The 21,166-nt window shown below is 33.3% G+C and overlaps 1 protein-coding gene across 5 annotated transcripts in view; it reads left to right on the plus strand.

The window, feature by feature from the left end:
- The window catches only part of LOC125053762 (hypoxia-inducible factor 1-alpha), an 85,517-nt gene that overhangs the window by 5,398 nt on the left and 58,953 nt on the right, over positions 1-21,166 (plus strand). For 2 of the 5 annotated variants that reach the window (XM_047655307.1, XM_047655343.1), the window contains exons 1-2: positions 923-1,348; positions 15,477-15,664. In XM_047655307.1, the coding sequence (XP_047511263.1) occupies positions 972-1,348; positions 15,477-15,664 (565 nt within the window). In that variant the 5' untranslated portion in view covers positions 923-971. Of the gene's footprint in view, positions 1-922; positions 1,349-12,336; positions 12,417-15,476; positions 15,665-21,166 lie in introns of those variants that run through there. The other 3 variants (XM_047655315.1, XM_047655324.1, XM_047655333.1) reach the window with 3 other exon arrangements.

The raw sequence follows: 21,166 nt of genomic DNA on the forward strand, positions 1-21,166 counted from the left end.
CGCGAGATTTCATGCCGTTGTTCGAGATTAATCCCGAAACGAAACATGACGAGATCTCGTAGGAACGAGATTAAGTGTCAGTAGAAAATTAATCTCTTCCATGAACAACCGCATCTCTGAGTGTCGAATAAAATCAATCGCAGTGTTGTTATATTTGAAAATCCCTGTAATTTAAATATGACTTGGAACAGATCAACGCGACAATAACACCGCAACAGAAAGCAATGTTGAATTGCGTCTTTCTTCTGTTTTTAATTCTAGAATCTGAGAGCAGCTAAAAATCCTTCAAGTATTTCTTCGAGATTAGATAGATTAGACTCACTTATAAGTCAATAAAGATCATTTGCGTTTTTTAAACAATTTTTGTCGCGCACCACCACTTTGTGGAACCAGCTGCCCACTGAAGTATTTCCGAACCAATTCGACTTAGAATAATTAACCTCAAAATCACATCTTCATCGCAGCCTTATCATTGTGTTTAGTGTCATTTAATTATTTGGTTTTTGAAAACTACCCGAGATCTCGAATATGGCGAGATCTCGCGAGATCGTAATTCTTAATACTACGAGATCTCGAATTGACAATCTCGACTCGAGATTGCATTCCCTAGAATTCACATTAATTGTACGTGTATTCATTTGTCTAGCACTTTAAATATTTTATTACCAATTATTAGCATTTCAGTAACTGATACTGCGTCATATTTAAACAGTTGTGCAAGAATTGTACTCCTGTATTTTCAAAATTTATATACAATAAAAAAATTTATTGTAAATTTTCTTAATACTTTTATAAGCCGATGACAGAAATAATCTTTCGTATTTACAGTTATCTTATGAGACTTATCATTTTTTGCTACTATACGTATATTAACAAGTCAAGATAAGTACATCTGCCCTATCAGTCGGACGATGATAATGTACTCCGATGGACTGTTTTATTGTTAATTCTGTGCTAACGCTTTCGCCAAAATGTTGGTGAATGGTGATCCTCTACCACAAGATTCGGTACCTGGTTGGCGTGGAGAGTGCTCAAATTTTCAATGGACGCCACCCGTGCAAAACATTCGCGATTATAACGCTTGCAATGTGATTGGTGATTATTCGAATCAGCGCTATCAAGCTGACTATTATGTTCGTGATCCCGGAATCCAATACTTTTGTCCAACCATAAACAATGTTCAGCCAAGTGTTCCGATAAATGTATGTTACCCACAAAAACCTGCACCACAGTTCATGCAAGCATTGCCTTGCCGCCAGTCACAAGAATGGGATTACGATAGTATGTGCTACAATGTTGGCGGTGAACCCTGCCAGTTTACCAGTGTTGTAGATTTGGAGGATTTCATGTAAGTTTATCTATGTATTTGATACTTAATTGTTAACACGGAGAATTGAATCCTCACGGCTAGCGAATATTTTATTATACAATAAGTATTGATGATTTGGATTCTTGTTCGTATTATCGTTAAATAGCTTAACGTGATTGCTTTCTATAAGGGTTGGTTTGATTGTAATATTCAAATCTTCTTAGAGAATCCTTTTGACTTTATTATTATCAATGATTACAATGTTATCTTGGTCCTACTTGGTCTAAATGACTTGACATTTCTGGTGCTTACGCGTAAATTGTGCTTCGACTTTCTTGACTTTATCTAAACGTGAGATGCTTAGTGTCAGTTTCTTATATTTTCTTAGATTTTTTTCACGAGCGAACGCCATACTCATTTGTAGATATGTATACCGACTATAGAAATATGTGTAATAATATACAATTTATCGTATATTATCAGTAAATTTACTTCATCGCTTAATTCCACCTAATTTTGTTTTTATCTGTTACAATGTTATCAACATTTTGTAGGTTATACTAGTACATGTATTTTTATTTTGTGATATTTTTTTGGTTTCTACGATTTATACCTAGTGCGATGTGAAATTTTAAAATAACTTAATGGTTCTAAAATGAAGACTATTTTAGAATTTAAATATGGATATTATACTTGTTGGCAACAAGTAGCAACGTTTTATATTTATCGGCGTCTTGTGGGCCTAACTTTTCAGACTGGCTTATAAGATCACAATTATCTAGTACAGTGATAGAATATTGTTTTTATCAATTTTATGTAGAATTTTACTCTTTTTTATTTCGTCTAAAATCTAAAGCTCCAGCTCGTAGCTAAAATATTTGTGCTCGCATGGATTTTGGGAAAATGCCAAAATTCATCAGCTGATACGACCACGTGAAGATGATTTCACCTACCTTGTGATTTTACTCTCCAGACATTACTTCTCGAGTTATTTTGTTTTGTGAATTGGATTTGTTTGTTTAATTAGACGGGATATGTTTATTAACTACCAGATAACCTCGCTACTTAACTTGAGGTACGTAGATCGAGGTTTCTAGATTTTACTATAATTTTACAGCTTCATCTATCATGGCTGTGCTCAATCAGTGCCGTAATTCGAATGCTCGACGTCAGAGATGAGGGTCGCACGCTTATAAGTAATAAAATTAAGACAAAAAAATTAAAACAAAAGGTGTTGAATGTCAAAAAGTATCACAGCTGTAGAAAAAGTTGTATTTATTTCCCCGGAGTTGGTATCGACTAAAAGATGTGTCTTCAGTCTTCAGTCACCATGACCACGCACGCTGTAAAGCACGCGAAACGTCGGTTAAATTTAAAATTATTAAAAATAATTGTAAATACATAACTTCAATCCGGTAAAAAATTGTTTTGTATTCTATATATTCTCTGCGAACATATATATCGATAGTGTCGAAATATTCCGCTCTGAAGCACTTACAAAATTTGTATATATAATCGATACTCTGCAACTATTGAGAGAAAGTTAAAGAGTACTGGCGCTGTTTTTAACCAGGCTCCAGTGCGGAGGTAGCCATACTGTTTGCTAATGCGTGTCATGAATACTCGATAAATTACGGCGTCACTCAACCAGTGTTCTTTATAATTAATTTACCATTAAACCTATTTACTGTTATTATGAAGATTTAACGATTTTATAATAGACTCGCGAGAAAATATTAATGATTGAGGAAAATCAATATCAGTGGAACGAATTGGTTTCTATATAAGTTTACCTGCGGATTTGTTTGTTAAATTTTGCATTTGAAAATGACGGATTTATAACATTCAAAATAATTTATTAATATAGGTAACACAATGTACACTTATGAACGTCAAAAAAAGGAAATGCTCCTAATTTTATATTTATTGCCAGTTCTCAAATCAAGGGCGTAGAACGGAAGACAAGAACTCTCCGCCACTCTTTTTAATCGCCAAGTTTTTTGTTTTACACGTTTGTAAGGAGCTGCAACCATTACACCATGTTCCACATGACATCTTAAGTAAAAAATAATAATATAATACGTTAAAAACAAGATTTGTCCTCTATCATAGTAATTATCATAATTTATGAGCCGTTTAGTAAAGATTTTATGTTTACATAACTGGAAGTGATAGATATATTCATTAGCTTTTAATTTCATTGCAACTGGGATTATCAAAAATGTTTTCACGATAAATAGAGCTTTTCGCCCAACTGACGCACTACATACCTTCATTTTTTGTTTTCATGAACAAAATGTCGACATTTATTGTTACGATTCTATAAATATTCAGTTTAATGCCCTCTTAAATGTATAAATTTCGCTAACATAGCTCTGAATAAAGGTATTTGACCTACAAAGACTATGTTATTTTTTTTGCTATTATTGCATAATGTCACCGACATCGAACACTATACACGTGTACAGAAGACAAAGATTCAAATTATATATTTTACGACAATCTATATAAAATTTTGAATCTATATAAAATGTAACAATATTTTACACTTGATTATACTTTAGAAACTAACGTGGCTGATGAAAAACATCGGGAGGAAACTGGCATGCCATAGACCCATAAAATCTGTGTAATGAGAAGAGTGTTTATGCGCGGATGTCGTGACATGTCTTATCATCGCAGGCGTAGAGGCTTACCGAAGACAGTGTAGCGGATAAGTGTGCGGTGCCACTAACACAACCTTCAGAAATGAAGAACGCGACTTAAGAAGAAGATGCGACATTAATGTGCGTCCCTATGACACCACAAACAAATGCATCTAAATCCAACACTACTAACCTCATTTTAAAGACGTTATACAATGTTTATGGCTATTTTCATTCCACAAAAATAACTAATTTCTGTCTACGTGATAACAGTGATGACGTGCGATAACTATGTGAGCCCGACAATTGGTCGTGATTGCTAAAATAATCGCGTTCCCATCTTCCAATTGAGGATCTGTTACGTAGACCACAACGTCCGTTGTTCGCAAATCTTACATCATATAGAGTTTATACTTTGCACGTCTTGCTATCTCTCGGCTTCAAAACTTGAAGATATTCCCCACCATTTAAAACCCCATGTTTGATATCCACACAATTTATTTGCATATAAATTAATCCGGAAATCATAACTGTGTCTCTTTGGTGATCATTTGTTTTTTCTGATGGGCAAGTTGTTAGTCTTCTTTGCCACACACTTTATGGGTCTAATGCATTCACTTACGCTAACTGCTATATTTGCAAACATTACTCCTAAATAAATAGCTTGTTCTGAAAATTTTTATCGTCCTAAAGATTCGCTTGCCACTACTGAATTAGCTGCCTGAATAGATATCTCTTATCAGACTATAAATAACGCTCTTAAAATTTCATCTACGATATCCAACCTAGCCTCGTAGGTAAGCCCGAAGTTTGTAATAATCTCCCGCGATATCTTCAGTCGTCTAGCTTGCTTAGTAACAATTGATGTTAATTGAACATCAATTGTCTAATTTATCTTAACGATAAAGTCTAGAACGTAGACTTTATTGGCGAAATGCATTAAAATTGTATAAATAAGGCTTGTAGAAAGTAGATTTCTGAAATTTAAAAATGTGTATTTACATTTAACAGTGTAACATCTACTGGAGAGAGTGTATTAAGCTATAATTCGTTTAATTTCAAACATATGAAAAATCTATTATACATACATGATAGTATAAGCATATTATGTACTTTATACTTGCGTGTGAAGTGTCAAGGAGCACTTCTGTATTAGAACAATAGGTACATCAGATTTTGTTTTTGATTGTTTTTTATTCAATGATGGAGCTATTTTCGTTTAGACTTTCAGCATCGGTGTGAAGCCGCGCTGGGAGCTGGACTTCGAATCTTGTATTTTTTTTATTATTTGTTATACGAAGCTGAAATAAAGTTCACATACACTAATACACTATTAGGAAATAAATAAAGACTCAAAAACAAAAACGTCACTCAGCGAATAATTAGGTAGATCCTCTTACTTTGCTGATAATCGTTTTACCAATGCACTATTAAAATGTTTAAAGAACTTTATTTCTCATTACAAAAATTATTTTTTATTTACATGAGAAATTTAATATTAAGTATATACGAACGAGATACACGTCGCCATCAGCTAGCCCAATTTTAGTCTAATGGGCCCATTCTGATGTGTATCTTTAATGCCCTTTTGAACTGATCAATCACGCTAATGTTACGAACCTTAGACGGCAACCGATTAAACAATTGCACACCCTCATACCTAATAGATCTCTTTAAATAATTTGTGCGCGGCTTTGGCAAGATAAGCAAACTCGCTCGACGAGTATTGCGTGTAGTGGTGTATTTGATTTTATTAAATGATAAGTTACTATGTAGAGGGTTATTTAAAATTTTTTTAATAAGGATACAGGTGCTATAAACATATAGTTGTTTAATCGTCATAATTTAAGTTTCTTGGTAGATTTTATTAGTAGGTGTTAAAAAATTGTATCTGAATAGTGCTTTTATTAATTTATTTTGTAGTGTTTGTATTTTAGAAATTTTGTTTTTGCATGCTGTACCCCATATTTCAATTAGGTATATGAAATGTGGCTTGACTAAACAATTATAGATCAAATGACGTACAGATTGCGGAATGCATTTAGATATTTACCAAAATCTGCCTATAAGTGATTTTAGTTTGGTAATTATGTGTGATATATGAAAGTTCCATTTTAAATTTGTATCCATTCTAAGACCCAGATATTTCTCCCATTTTTTGTTATTGATTTCAACGTCTTGAACTTTAAGCGGTTGAAAGATAGTATTATTATATATTAGTATTAGTATTAAAATACCTAACCTACCTATTTTGTCCTTCACTGAAAAAAAATTACGTAATAGATAGTTAGACAGTCTGTGGAAATCGTTCCATAGACTGCACAATAGGTGAACCCACATTGTCCAACCAAAAGCCTTATTTTGAGGCTTGTATGTAAATCGTTTATTTTATTAAATGTATTATTAAATAAGACCTAATCTAGTAAAACCTACTACAACATATCAGATAACAGTATAATTATTCTAGCCAGTAAAGCAATAAAATATGTCTCTTATCTATTTTATTCTCCAAATGCGCTACCGCTGATAATCATGCGGAGTTAATTCATCCTCAAATAAAATTCAGTGAAAGAAATCTGTATTACGTAGGTACGTCATAAATTTGGGTAACATATTTATTTATTGAAGTGAAACTTCTTTAGGCGCTTGAGGGTAAATTTTTTACGGATACGTCACGAAGATGTGCAGCGCTTTTGTCGAAGAAAAGGGAGTGAGCGATTGAGACCGATTGAGAGAGAGTGAGAAGGGTGAATTACCTCATTGAAATTCTATTTTAAAAATTTAATCTTCTTAAAGAGAATTTATGAAATATTAGTATTTTCTATTTTAAATGCAAAATTTTTGAATTTATTGAAATCTCAATTGACGAATTGTTAAATGCCACGTATTTTTATTATCGAAGAAATAAATTAAATTGATTATTTCTGTAATTTTCGACACTTTTAATATTTTAATGACAATTAAATTCTTAAAATTCCTAACATATCTTCCTTTTTCCCTCCCGCTAAGTCTAGGAAATGTAAAGTTTTATATAATTACATATAAATACGAACAAACTTAAAAATTTGTTTGCCAAAGAAGTTTCACTTCTGACATGTGTACTTTGTACGCACGCACTTTTTTTGTAGGTTTTATCAATTGGAAGTAATAATACATCTTGGTCATGATTTTATAACGATTGTTTATTTGCATTTTAGGACGCAGTGAAACCAGTTCTGTAAAACTTTGGACTGTGAACGTGAAAAACAAAACTCGTTTTGATTTCTAATTTGGAATAATTCTAAGATGTAATTAGAATATTCTTTAATTAAAGTAATATCCTATCTTTAAATTACCTTTTAATTAAAACGAAATAGTATATTTACTAGCTACTATATTTAGACGTTAACACATATTTAAATAAAATATATTTAAAAGTTAATTTGAACAACGTTTTGGTTTTCGATTCGATTTCCTTCTTGGTTTGACTTTGACTGAATTTGTACATTTTGTATTATTTCCTGTTAAATATCGTTTAACTGTTTTTTTATATGTTACTAGCTGACCCGGAAACGTTTTGCAATGTAAATTATTTCTAGGAAACATTTTTTAGTTCAATAACATAACTATGTGTCTACTATAATAAAAAATTGGGGTTGATCGTAGAGGGGTGAAAATTAGGGGTTGTATGTATTTTTGTATGGTGTATTATAAAAAAATAAAAACAATAAAAATTGTCAAAAAAATAAAAATTAATTTAGATTAATTTCACTTAAACCACGCCACCATTTAGCGCAGAATCAAAGAGTTAATAATCGAATAAGATTGATAGATATATACAACTCAATACCGTAATCGTATACCACATAATTTTCAGACTGTGAATAATGACTGTACCATATTGTTTACTAACAACAAATTAAATTAATTCGGTATATTTTCAAATTAAAGTTGTTCGAATATAATATTAACGAAACTAACATAAACTGACTGACTCCACCCTCGGACAAACAAAAGCTGGGGCGGCCGCTGAGCAGCCACCAACTTCGATTTTGTTCCCTTTGGAGTGAATCTTGGGCCAAGTATACACTTATACAGGCGCTAACTTCGATTTTCTTCCCTTTAGAGTAGAGACTCTAGAGCCGTGGCGCTAATTAATGATTTAAGTTGGCGCCTGGTAGATACTACCGGTGACCCGAGCTGGTGTTTTCCTCGCTCAACGAATAAGTATCGAAATATAGCGAGGAAATGCAGCCAGCGTTAAAGGTAGGTACACTGCCAAACGGACCAAACTTTTTAAATTTGTTTTAATTTTAAGGTTAATAAAATTGTAAATAGTGTGTATTTGATTGTTATGTTTAGGTTTTATTTAATTAATACAACATAAATTTATTTATTTATCAATAAGGAAACATGACAGACTCACCAAAAATACAATGTACATACAAACAATTTACAAGTTACTTTAGAAGTTGTCCTTTCACAGATAAGATTAGATTTTTTATAAAAGTATGAGTAACACGACTAAAATAATAAGAAAAGTCTCGTGAATTTGACTTTTTTTTCTTGTCCCTTGAAAAATACTCGATAAATTGAATAACATTTATGTAAATTGGTTTAAGGAATTTAAAGTTGAAAGAACAGTATCTTGCTCGCCAACATGCGATAATTTGAAGTTCGGGCTTCTGTTCTCTATAATTTGAAGTGTTTATCATGAATAGACCTGTCAATTCGCAAAATGAGATATGGGTAAAAAAGTAATCTTAATGTTCGATGTCATCATGACAATAATGGACTGAAGCTCACTCAAACAAAGATTACGCATGTCTTTTCGAAATAAAAATTTGTGAATAATTTTATTTAATTGTTAATACATAATAAAAAAAGTGCGTGCGTACAAAGTACACATGCCAGAAGTGAAACTTCTTTGTAAATTAATTATTGAGTAATTAAGCTGCCCAAATACCATAATTTAATTTTGCCAGTCTTTCTACATTGATGATTGATACTAAGGCTAATTAAAAAAATCGGTTGTCTGTTATCTCGGTTTACTGACGATAGTTGAACGTGACAACGTCATAAGAAAAGACTGATGGAATGGTTGCATTTTTCATGGTTGCATGGAAATACCACCATAAATATGGTAACAATTACCAAATAACATAAAAAATTCATTATTATCATAATTGCTAACTGCTGCCAACTGGGTCTTAGGAAAAAATGTCTTGGTTCTGTGCCCTTATAAAAAAACAAAACCAACAAAAAAACGGTAATTTAGTTACTTAATAAAATAATAATGATATTGATATGTATTATTAAACACCAATATATTCAAGTTTCAATCGCTCTCTCCCTTTTCTGCACATCTTCGTGACTTTCCGTTAAAATTTTACCCTAAGCGCCTAAAGAAGTTTCACTTCAATAATATATAAATCACGAATTTTGATTAAACTCTTATTTACTTGAGTCCCCCCCCCTCCCCCTCGTAGTTATTTTGAACTCTTGGTAATTTGAAATTTATCACTGGTCCCTTGAGTTTCAAATAATCGAGAGTCGACTGTACATAAACAAAAGACGAAACAATAACAATGTTACTAAGGAATATTGTAAAGAAATGCTTATCATCGAACTACAGACGATATTTCCTCATTGGCAGTTTGTTCATTTCTTTGAAAATGGAAAAAAATAACCCAGCTACCGTTCAGCCAATTAAAAACCCGCCGCCAACAAGTTTTTACGTCACGCTGCTCGCCGTAATTGGTGATGTTGAATAAAATTACGGCAAGAGATTCAAGTGTATTTTCCTCAATCTATCGCATTCGCACGCGTTATCATGTTTATTCCCTAAACTGTATGCGTTTATCCTTCAGACAATTTTGTTATGACTATAACATATAGAACCAAAATTTGTTTAAAGCAATAAAACAGAAGTATCTCCGAACCAATTTGACTTCAAAAGCGTATAAATTCTTATAGGGCGGCATCGCATTTGCGAGCCTTCCGTCACTATCACATAATAGCCGAGTATCGAGTGTCCATTGCGGTATCACTTAACATCAGATGAGCCGCCTGCCTTGCGATTCTGTAACTCACTTTTCGAACTCTCACAGCGGTTTTCGCAGCGGCGGTCGCGCTCAAATAAGTCGTGAAGCAGTCATTTTACGATTTGGCATTCTGATAAACAATAAACTACATACTCCCTCCGCTTGTCAAGACGTAATGTGAAATTTCTTAACAGAATACGATGAGATTAAAAAAATGACGTGAGTGACGAAGGGAGCGTTGTTAGTCCGAGGTGAACTCAAGGATTAACAGAATCGCACGGCTGTTCTATAAAAAAAATTCGCTATAAGCTTTTTCAGGCCAAGGATTTGGCGAATTAAGAGACTTAAATAATTTAAATACGTAATTAGCAAAATTATAAGTGTTTTTATATTTAAGCCGCGATAGTATAAAAAGCTAACAAAATATTTATCTTTTCAAATATAATTCAGTAATAAATATAACCTTACTTAAAAATATCTTTTACTGTAATAAGAATTAAATATTGTCTTAGTTAGAATGTGTCAATGAAATTTTCTTTATATGTGCGCAATTAACACTCTGGTGAAGATAGTAAGATATTCATCGTAAGGACATGTTTCAAACCTAAAAATCTATGTCATGTGTCAAACAATAGGCTGGTCTTCTTGAATGCATTGAATCATGAATGATTGAATGGATGCAATCTGTAGCGCCATTAGATTATTTTTATTGTCTTGCAATATATTTTATCGACGTCATTAAATTTTGTATATATTACAATCCAAGCACGTCGTGTGGTTATTGTGCGTCAATTGTAACATTATACCCATTGCAAAGAATAAATTAAATTACGAAGGCAGACTCTTTTAATCATATTCAAATATCAAAAGGTATTGTAACAGAACGTCAGGAAACTTTATAAACACAGACGAATTTATTGTCAAAAAATGGTTGCCATGGTGATAAGTATCTACATGTTTTAGGCCTACAACGCACTAGCGGCTGGCGCGATGCGGTGTGCCGCTGCGGCAGGCCGCGGTATATACGGTCTGCCGTAGCGGCATGCCGTATTCCGGCTAACCGTCACTATTGCGGTCCTATTGCGGTCTGCCGCAATCGTCACTCGTCAGTGCTTCTTGAAATATTGCGCATTATGGACGTTGAAGAAGTTGCGGCAGTTATTTATTTATATAATCGTAGAAAATATCGTCAAAAAATCTTTGCATAGTGTCTAGCGCAAGGAACAAGCGATGACTGAGGCGGGTAGGACGTGGTATTTGCGGCTAACCGCGCCGAGTGCGTGGAGGGACGCGGCGCGCCGCATCATTCAACCGGTGCGGCTCGCCGCAGCTCCAGATCAACCGGAGCGGTTGACGGTTGACCGCAAGTCAGTGCGTTGTTATCGTTCGGTTTCATGTAATAATCGATCGCGCCGCAGCGGCACACCGCATTGCGGCCAGCCGCTAGTGCGTTGTAGGTCTTATAGTTAGACCTAATATGTAGAGCTTATTGAAAAATAAAAAATAAATAATAGTTTAAAAAAAACTAAAAAACAAGCTTTTAAAGCACATGAAACTAAAAAGTGAAAAATAATTCCTAATTTAGGCTGAAAATGGTAATGAACAAAAAATACTGGTATTATTGTGAAAAAGCGTGGATTGCTCGATAGACGAAAAATATGGCACAGAGCGCCCGATCGCATCGAGTCCGAAGGAGTCGGTTACATACATACATACATACATACAGGTGAAGCTAATATAAAGCGTGTAAAAACGCATGAGTTTCTAGTGCTTTTCAACAAGCATGGTCAGCAACAGACTTTGAAACAATTGTCTATTATTTTTTATAAATAAAGCCATGAACACTCATATTGCCAGAGGGCTCGCAAGTTTTTAAAGAATTGGTACGCTCTTTTCTCGAAGGAGCGCAATGATTGCCGAGTTATGTGAATAATGTAACACAAGACACACATAATATAAAAAACATAATTTTCTATAAACGTAAAGGTGTTTAATAATACATATGGTGTTAATTAGTTATACCATTTAAGGTCTCAGGACTTCTTTGTGGTTTAGAAGTCAAATCAAACGCAGTTGATGTCGTCCCATCTTTACTCCTAATAGAATCGGTACACAGTCCAACTATAAACTATTAAATAGATTCTTTTGTTGACGCACTTAATAACCATTTAGGCCAATGATAACATTATCGACTAATGAGAAGTTGATGGATCAGGTTTCTGATGTACTGCTTAGTGTTTAATGATGTTCGGTAGAGGAGTCTTGTGTTGAGGTTGTAGGCTATGTAACCGTAAATATATTGAATAATTTACTGATTTTCCGTTTAAATTATAATTGAATTTCCGCAAAGTGTTTGTTGTGTTCCAAATTTAAAATGTGTGTTCCGGGCGAGCCCGAGGAGGTTGATAAGGGACATATGTTGTGTGCTGTCACTAAAAGGTACTTAGTTATATATATACATTATACATAGATAGTTATATCGTCATACAGATTTTCCGGATAGTCTGGTGGCGTAAGTTATGCTAATTCTGATTACAAATAGAACTTGACTCCGTAAAAATCAAGTAAAATGTTTATGACTAAACAATTTGTTTATTCGTTAAATATAAACGTATGAATTTTAAATTGTATTTTAGACTTTGAATAGAACTTAAATTAAGTTTTAAGTTATTTCAACTATTTCCTGTATTAGTTTATTTTTTGTTATGCTTGAGTTAATATAGCTACTTTTGAAACGATATAAAAATATAGTTTTATTTTGAATAAAGGATACATGGATAGGAACGTACAAACATATAGATTATGTATATATATATGTGACTAGCTGCCCCCGCGTACTTTGTTTCGCCATAATATGATTTTTTTACTTTGCCTATCTTTTTAGTGGCTTAGATACTATCATATGTAACATTTTGCTATGCCGTATGGGCATATGTTTGCTTTTGCGAAATTAAAACTGATTTTTAGGTATTTCCATATAATTTATCCAATTTTATATTTTTTAATTTATCCAAAAATACTCGAATCGGTCCAGCTGTCTTCGAGTTTTGAACTTAGCAATATATTTCGCGATTCATTTTTATATCATTGTAATATGAACTTGTAAGTGAATAAATACGTATTAATTATAATATGACAGTATGATAACAATTACAGAGTACTGTGCAACAAACTGTGGTCTCTTATGTGCAGCATAAATATAATGTTGTACTTCATTTTAAAAGTATATAAATTATTTTATTTTTATTATTTAATTATAAAAACAAATTCGAATATAAATTGAAATATGAACGAAGAATAATGTATGTTATATTATGAAAGACCCAATCGAATTTAAATCAATTTTTCCTTGACATCACATGATTTATTACTTTATATCGTCTATATATTTAATGATGCAATTAGGTTAAATATACATTAAGAACATTCTAGCAAACCTTATTTACCATTAGGTATTAAGGACAAAGAAACTGCATTCTTTATATGTAATATATATATTCTTTACAACCTAGCATCGTCTTTATACGTAAGCTTTATAAATAAACATCTAACAAAACCTTAATAACACACGTTGTTACGATGTAGTTATCGCTGAATATATATATGTATATGTAAAATAAATCAGTGGCGCTACAACCTTTTTAGCTCTGGGCCACAGATTTCTGTATCTGTTTCCGGTGATATATATATATCTATCTATCTATCTATCATATATCAAAATGCAATACGTTTTATAACACAAAAGTCATACTTTGCGTCTAATACGTGTTTCGATGATTCCCTCCTTATGGCGGAGGCTCCGTTATGTTTTGGGCGGCAATTAATTCGACGAAGCGTACAGAGTTCGTTTTCATAGAAAATGGAACATCAAATGGACAACGGTACATAACGGAAGTCCTAATTCCACATGCTTAACTCGAATTGACGGCTTTTGAAAAAGATTCCATTTTTATGGACGACAATGCTCACTTGCACCGTTCTTTCGACGTGGAAGCGTCAAAGTCGAAATCATTTATTCATATAGGTAAACGTCAAAAAAAAAGAAAATATATAAAATTGTAAATATAACAAAAAACTATATTATTATTACATACAATTCATTGTTATGAAATCTTATAAAGAAAAGTGGGTATTAGGTTTTAATCAATAAATGAAGTACAAATATCGTGAAGTTACAATGTATTTGACATTATCGCACGATATCAGAATTATCATACAAAAGTGAAAATCATGTTTCATTTACACCAATTTGTTTCACATATAAATACCTACGTAATTTATATTGACGAGCAGTGTTGGCCAAGTGGCTTCAGCGTGCGACTCTCGTTCCTAAGGTCGAAGGATCGATCCCCGGCTTTGCACCATTGGACTTTTTTTCTATGTGCGCATTTAACATTCGCTCGAACGGTGAAGGAAAACATCGTGAGGTAACCGGCTTGCGTTAGACCCAAAAAGTCGACGGCGTGCGTCAAGGACAGGAGGCTGATCACCTACTTGCCTATTAAAAAATGATCATGAAATAGATTCAAAAATCTGAGACCTAAAAAGGTTGTAGCGTCAATGATTTATTTTTATTTATTTTACTTAGTTTATATATAAAATTATATCTTTCCCGGCTATATATACCAAAATATGGAACATTTTGCTATGCTACCCCAGGTAAACTGTTCGCTTTACCGGAATAAAAGTTATAGGTATTTCCCAAATTATTTTTGCATAGGTACTAAACTTTCTCTGAGTTCAAGTAATAAAATAAAATCTCGAATTGGTCCAGCCGTCTTCGAGTTTTGTGCTTAGCAACATTTTTTGCGATTCATTTTTATTTATATAGATAATGCTTATTATATTATGGTTAGAAAATTTAAAAAAAAGTAATGTCTCATATGGTATAGAGCTCTTTGAGAAATATATCTGATAGATACATTTAAGGAAATAAGGGATCGTTATTAAAATTCAACCTTGCTCGATAACCGATTACAAAACAACTTTAAGATAACGATTTTATCGGATATCAATTGGAGAAAATGGCTGATCTCCGTCTGCGCGTTGTTGCATACAAATTTAGCTTTTATTGACTTATATTAACCGTTAAATATTTAGTACAGTAATATCCCATATAACGCGATTTACGTCCTCATATAACGCGGTATTTCCCCCTTATTATGTGGAGATACAAGTTAAATTTCTGTAGTGTGAAATTTATAATGATTTGTTTAGTAAATAATTAGTTTTGCGTACCTTTGCACTTATTTCAATTGTGTTGTTTTAAAATTAAACGAAATTTGATTAAATTCGTGTTTTTAAATTGTCCAAAAAAGCGATTACGATAATACTCCTACAACGCGATTTGCTATAACACGGTCCGGGTCTACTGCGTAATAGGGATTACTGTATGTAGTACCATATTTGGGCTATTAATCAAAACGGATTATTTTGCTAGGACATGTCACATCACCTAAACGAAGATTTCTATTCTCAATGCTAATATTTTTCTTTCAGGAATAATGAAAAAAGGAAGGAGAAATCTCGGGTGGCAGCTCGGTGTCGGCGCACTAAGGAGATGCAGATATTCAACGAGCTGACTGCAGCCCTACCTGCCAAGAAGGAGGAGGTGGAACAGCTTGACAAGGCATCCGTGATGCGACTGGCTATCTCCTACCTTCGTGTGCGTGATGTTGTGTCTATGCGTAAGTTTCTTGTTTTAATATTTTTTTGTACAAAGTATCTCATTGACTCCATTTGTCAGAGTATTATGTAACGAATTGTGGGGCTTGAATTACGCGTTATTGTTAATATTATTTTCGACTTTCCGGTTCCAGAGTCACTGGGTGGTAACTTTTTACTATTGGGTACAGAAAAAAGTTACAAGTCCAAAAATTGCGTGAACGCTCCCTTTTTCACAATATTGTGAAAAAATAAGATTTTTCCTTTCATGACATGAGTTTTGTTCTGTGTGTCATAATTAATTATGGGTAGGTTATATAAAATATGTTTATCGTAAATCGTTAATTATAATTATCAGCACCGACAGCAACATCCTACAAGTATTCATTCAAAATTACATCCACATCACATTGATGGCTGGAAGTACGAGGCATGCCTTTTAAGTTCTGTCGTTTCCATATTTCCCGGCAACTTTGAATTTGGACCTGTACTATATTCGAATGTGTTTACATTTTGAATCTCAAAACAGTTAAAAGTATTAGGATTAATGCTATTGTTTAGTCACAGCGTCGATTTGAATCTGTCAAGTTACATACGAAAATGAATCTTTCTAAGGAAAATGTTCGTGCAATAATTTTCTACAACTTTAGAAGAGGCCTGACACGGCCTCAGTGTTTTGAAGAGCTAATATCTGTGTTCAGTGATGAAGCCCCATGTCTGCGGACTGTCGAACGCTGGTATTTAGAATTCCAGCCTGGACATACTAGTGTTAGTGACCAATCTAGCGAAGGACGCCCAAAATCCGCCTTCACTGAAGAAAACATCATTGCTGTGAGACAACTAATTCTCGAAGATTGTCATGTGACGTATCGAGAGATAGAGGCTCTATTAGGCATCTCAGGGACAACCATTCAGACGATCTTGCATGAAACGCTTGGTGTGAGGAAGCTAGTTTGCCGTTGGATACCGCATCTGCTTTCCAACGATCACAAGGCGGCCCGCGTCAGATGGTGTAAGAAAACTCTGCAAAGGTTCAACCGAAGAGAGTCAAATCACGTCTACGACATCATCAGTGATGCCGAATCTTGGATCTATGCCTACGATCCTGATTCCCAACAACAATCTACAATCTGGGTCTTTCAAGACGAGCTAAAGCCGACTAATCTCGTTCGTTTTCGAAGCACTTCAAAGAAGATGGTGGCCACGTTCGTTAGAAAAAACCGGCCATGTTGCGACTATTGCACTTGAAGATCGTAGAACAGTTAACGCAGAGTGGTATACCACAGTTTGTTTACCATAAGTCATCGCCAAACTTCGAAAATCTAACTTAAAGCGGCGCATCACCCTGCACCACGACAACGCAAGTTCACACAGCGCTCGTCAAACAATTCAGTATTTGAAGCAGGAAAAAGTAGAAATTCTTGACCATCCTCCATACAGTCCTGACCTAAGCCCTAACGATTTCTTTACATTTCAAAAAATTCAGAAAAATTTTCGTGGTCAAAGGTTCCAGTCCGGAGAAGTAGCAGTCGACGCTTTCAAGTCAGCCATTTTGAATACCTCCACTTTAGAGTGGAATTAATGTTATAATAACTGGTTTAAGCGAATGGAAAAGTGTATTAAGCTACGTGGTGAATACTTTGAAAAACAATAAAAAGTACTATAAGGTTCTAGTTGTGTTTTTTTCTGCAAACGACAAAACTTAAAAGGCATGCCTCGTATTTCATGTTACGCTTCACAATACATTTTCTTTTGCGAACTGTGGAATCGACTCCCGATAGGGGTCTTTCCTCGGAAATACGACCTTCAACTGTTTCTAAAAAGAACAAAGGCCGGCAACGCACCCAATAAAAGGGGTGTCCATGGGCTGTCGCGTGGGCTCATTTGCCAAATCATATAAAAAAGAACGTTTGTTGAAAAAACTACAATGTGGACTATACTTAACTTCAGGGTGTCGGTTTTTTGTGACGGTGTGCGCGCGCATCGTAAAAAATTGCTCTCATAAGTTTTCCCTAACGCGCCAAAAGAAGTAAAACTTCAAAAAAAAAAACAATATTATGTTGTACAGATCAACGTTTTTTATTCTTTACTATTATTAAGTAAATGGAAATTGAAGACATTTTAAATGAAAATTCTTATTATACTAAAGCTTTTTGCATAGAACAAGGTAAGTTCAAAAAACATAGCAACAGAACAAAAGATAAAGTATTTGATAAAAATATTTTAATCATAACATTTCCTTTTATATTCAAGAAAATGTTATCTTTTTAAAACATATATTTTTTTAAATTTATCATTCTTAAACGTATCTGTTAGGTGTAGATAACCATACAACATATGTTTAAAATATGATTTTGAAATAATCACATTTATCACTGGAGATTTTTATAATATTTAACTGCCGACTTTAGTCACTATTAATTTTAAAAAGATAAAAAAGTAGGAAATATATTATATGAACCGCTATTTAATGATAAAGTGTAATATTCAATGTGTGTGTAAGGTCTAAACAATTTTTAATTTCATATTTCGAAAAATTTATTGGAAAATATTGTGAGGTTAACATCTGACACATCGTGATACGGAAAGAGTCAAAATATTTATTAATCTAGCATTTGTTTGTGAACGTAAAAAATGTTTGCTGCCAGTTCTAAAGTGTACGGAAAGAACTTGCAAAACTCGGTTCTTATTTTCTTATTACCAAATATTTTCTGAGATGAGATGAAATGAATAGCATGAAATATTATATTTAAAATAACTGAACGTTAAGCCTCTTCGTACCTAGGCATTGTGAAAAGGCTCTTTGACTTAATTCATCTCAATTACCAAAACCCGTACAAAACTTTTTCATTGAATCGAATACTCATTAATAATAATAATAAAGCCCGTTTTATTTCCAATCATACCTAATAAGAAAAATTACAATATATACAGCTTAGATTATTTAACATTTTTATACATTTTTTTTAACTTGTTATCCTATATCCTAATCTACCTTCAGTACCGATCGGAACCACTTTACGGGGAAAGATCTCTTCCAGCCTTTTCCAACTGACTGACTATGGCTCTCTTTCTCCATTAGTTTCGTGCTACCACTTCTATTTCTTCTATCCACCTTTTTTTTTATTCGAATACTCATAAATATTGTGTAAGCGTGTGTGTGTAATTGGGCGGGTCATATAGCGCGCCTCACAGATCACAGGTGGACGAAAACAGTAACTACATGGAGAGTCCCACCAGGCAAACGATACAGAGGCAGACCCTACGCTCGATGGTATGATGACATTAAAAAATCGCGGGTCCTCAATGGATCCTAATAGTTCGGGATAGAGAAAGATGGCAAGCCGTGTAGGAGGTCTTTACAGGAGACGGTTCCTGATACATACTAAGTTTAAAAGATATCACAAACACATGAGATAATTAGATAATTTTGTGTTAGGAAATAAGTTAAGGCTAAAAATAACTCATAAATATAATTAAATTACAGTAAGAAACTATTGATTAGAAGACTACCAAGTAATAACAATATTTTAATTTACAAGAATTGCAATTCATATTTTTTTTAATACATGCGAACCGCAGTTTCCTGCGAATGTTTGGCACGCGTCATTTCTATATTTGCATGTGTTTGACCACAATCCGTCATTGTTAGCATTTGAATAATCAAATTATTATGCAGCGATCATAATGCCTTTATGGTTTTGGTTTTTCCAAGAGCGTCTAATTTTTTAAATCTTTGTAAGGCGCCGTTTTCATACACTATTTGAAATTTATATTTAAATTGTATAAATTCCAATTTGTGGTTTTGTATGCAATTTTAATATAATTTAATATAGCGGTGGTATTGTACATTTTTGCGATACAAAAACTCAACATTTATGTTGGAATCGCTATAGCTGGTTGGAGTACCGGTGCTGATGGTACACAGAGGTAGACGTTATATAATAGGTACGTATTAGAATTTTATAAGAGATTGTTCTTGAAGCCTTTTAGCCTTGAAGAAGAATATCATGCGCAGGTGAAGAAATTGGTCAAATATGCACTTAGTCATACACATTTTAAGTTACGCTGTAATTTGTGTAATCAGAGCACGATGACATCGCGAAGAAGAAGGAAAACATCGTGAAGAGATTGCCGCACGCAATTATTTATACGAAAAATAAATTATCACGAAACAGATACAGAAATCTGAGGTTCAGACCTATAAGGTGGTTGCTTTGATTGCCACTGAATTGTATGGGGACATATTGTCGCTGTTGAATGATAACCTCGTACGTCCAGAGGACCAAACATTACAGGAAACGATAAAATGTTTAATTTCGTCAATGTTCGTTAAAATATTATTATGTGTTTTTGTCCATAGTTTTAGATGGTAAAACGGACTTATTTATGTTATTAATTAGTAAGTCCTTACTTCATTATTATACCAGTTACATGACATAAGAGTCTAAGAATAAAAAAATAATGTTTTTTTGACATACGAGGTTATCATTCTACAATAGAATTTAGTGTAATAACAGGAATGAGAAGAGCGTTACAGTACCGGGTTTCGGGACTTTTATACTTCATAGTTGTCCTAATTCAGATGAATTATATTATTCATTTTCGTATTTGCACAATCATTCCGCTTATTGAGTGAATCTCGGGATTCCCTCAAACAAAATGTAATTTACCTTGTGGTACATAAATCCCACTAACTTTGCTACTGTAGTTCTAAGAAACAGTTATTTTTCATTTACAAAAAGATGTATAGTCTATAATGGGGTCGTAACTACATCTCTATATACAGTGTAAACTCTTTATAACGAATTTCAAAGAAACGAGCATTTTTATTCGTTATAGAGAGGTTTCGTAAAAAAAAAATACATACAACCCTTAATTTTCACCCCTCTACGGTCCTCTATTTTTGATTATTATATGTAGTTATTTTTATTGCACTAAAATTTTTTTTCCTACTAATAATATACATGACAAAACAACGTTTGCCGGGTCAGCTAGTAATAACATTTTGGTAACTACATCAATATAAAAATCTCAATCTCGATATACTTGTGCACTATAATATGACAGGAGACTTTTTTTATATAAAATTTCTACAGCTCGCTCTATATATATACATATACAAACATACATATTAGTCAAAAAGGGACACACACATTTAACAAACTGTAAAAAATTAAACAAAACATGACGGGTTCACTAAAATTATTTTTTTGTCATATATATATAAATAAAATGAATCGCAAAATATGCTGATAAGCGCAAAACTTGAAGGCGGCTGCACTTTTCTGGAAGGTTCTTTTTGGAGAGAACAAATGAAAAATACACGGCTAAGTAAACATCATAGTAAAATACATAGTAGTATAATATATTTATGATCATTATAATACTTGAATAGGATTTTTATTATTTCACGTAAAAAATTCTTTTTTTGCAATCAGCAAAAAAATATTTTATTTATTTCCTAATTGCTTTTATCTTTCGTTATCTTTATAACAAGGCAGCATCGCACTGTCTGTATGCTT

This window comes from Pieris napi, chromosome 1 (genome assembly GCF_905475465.1).
Source record: "Pieris napi chromosome 1, ilPieNapi1.2, whole genome shotgun sequence".
NCBI lineage: Eukaryota > Metazoa > Arthropoda > Insecta > Lepidoptera > Pieridae > Pieris > Pieris napi.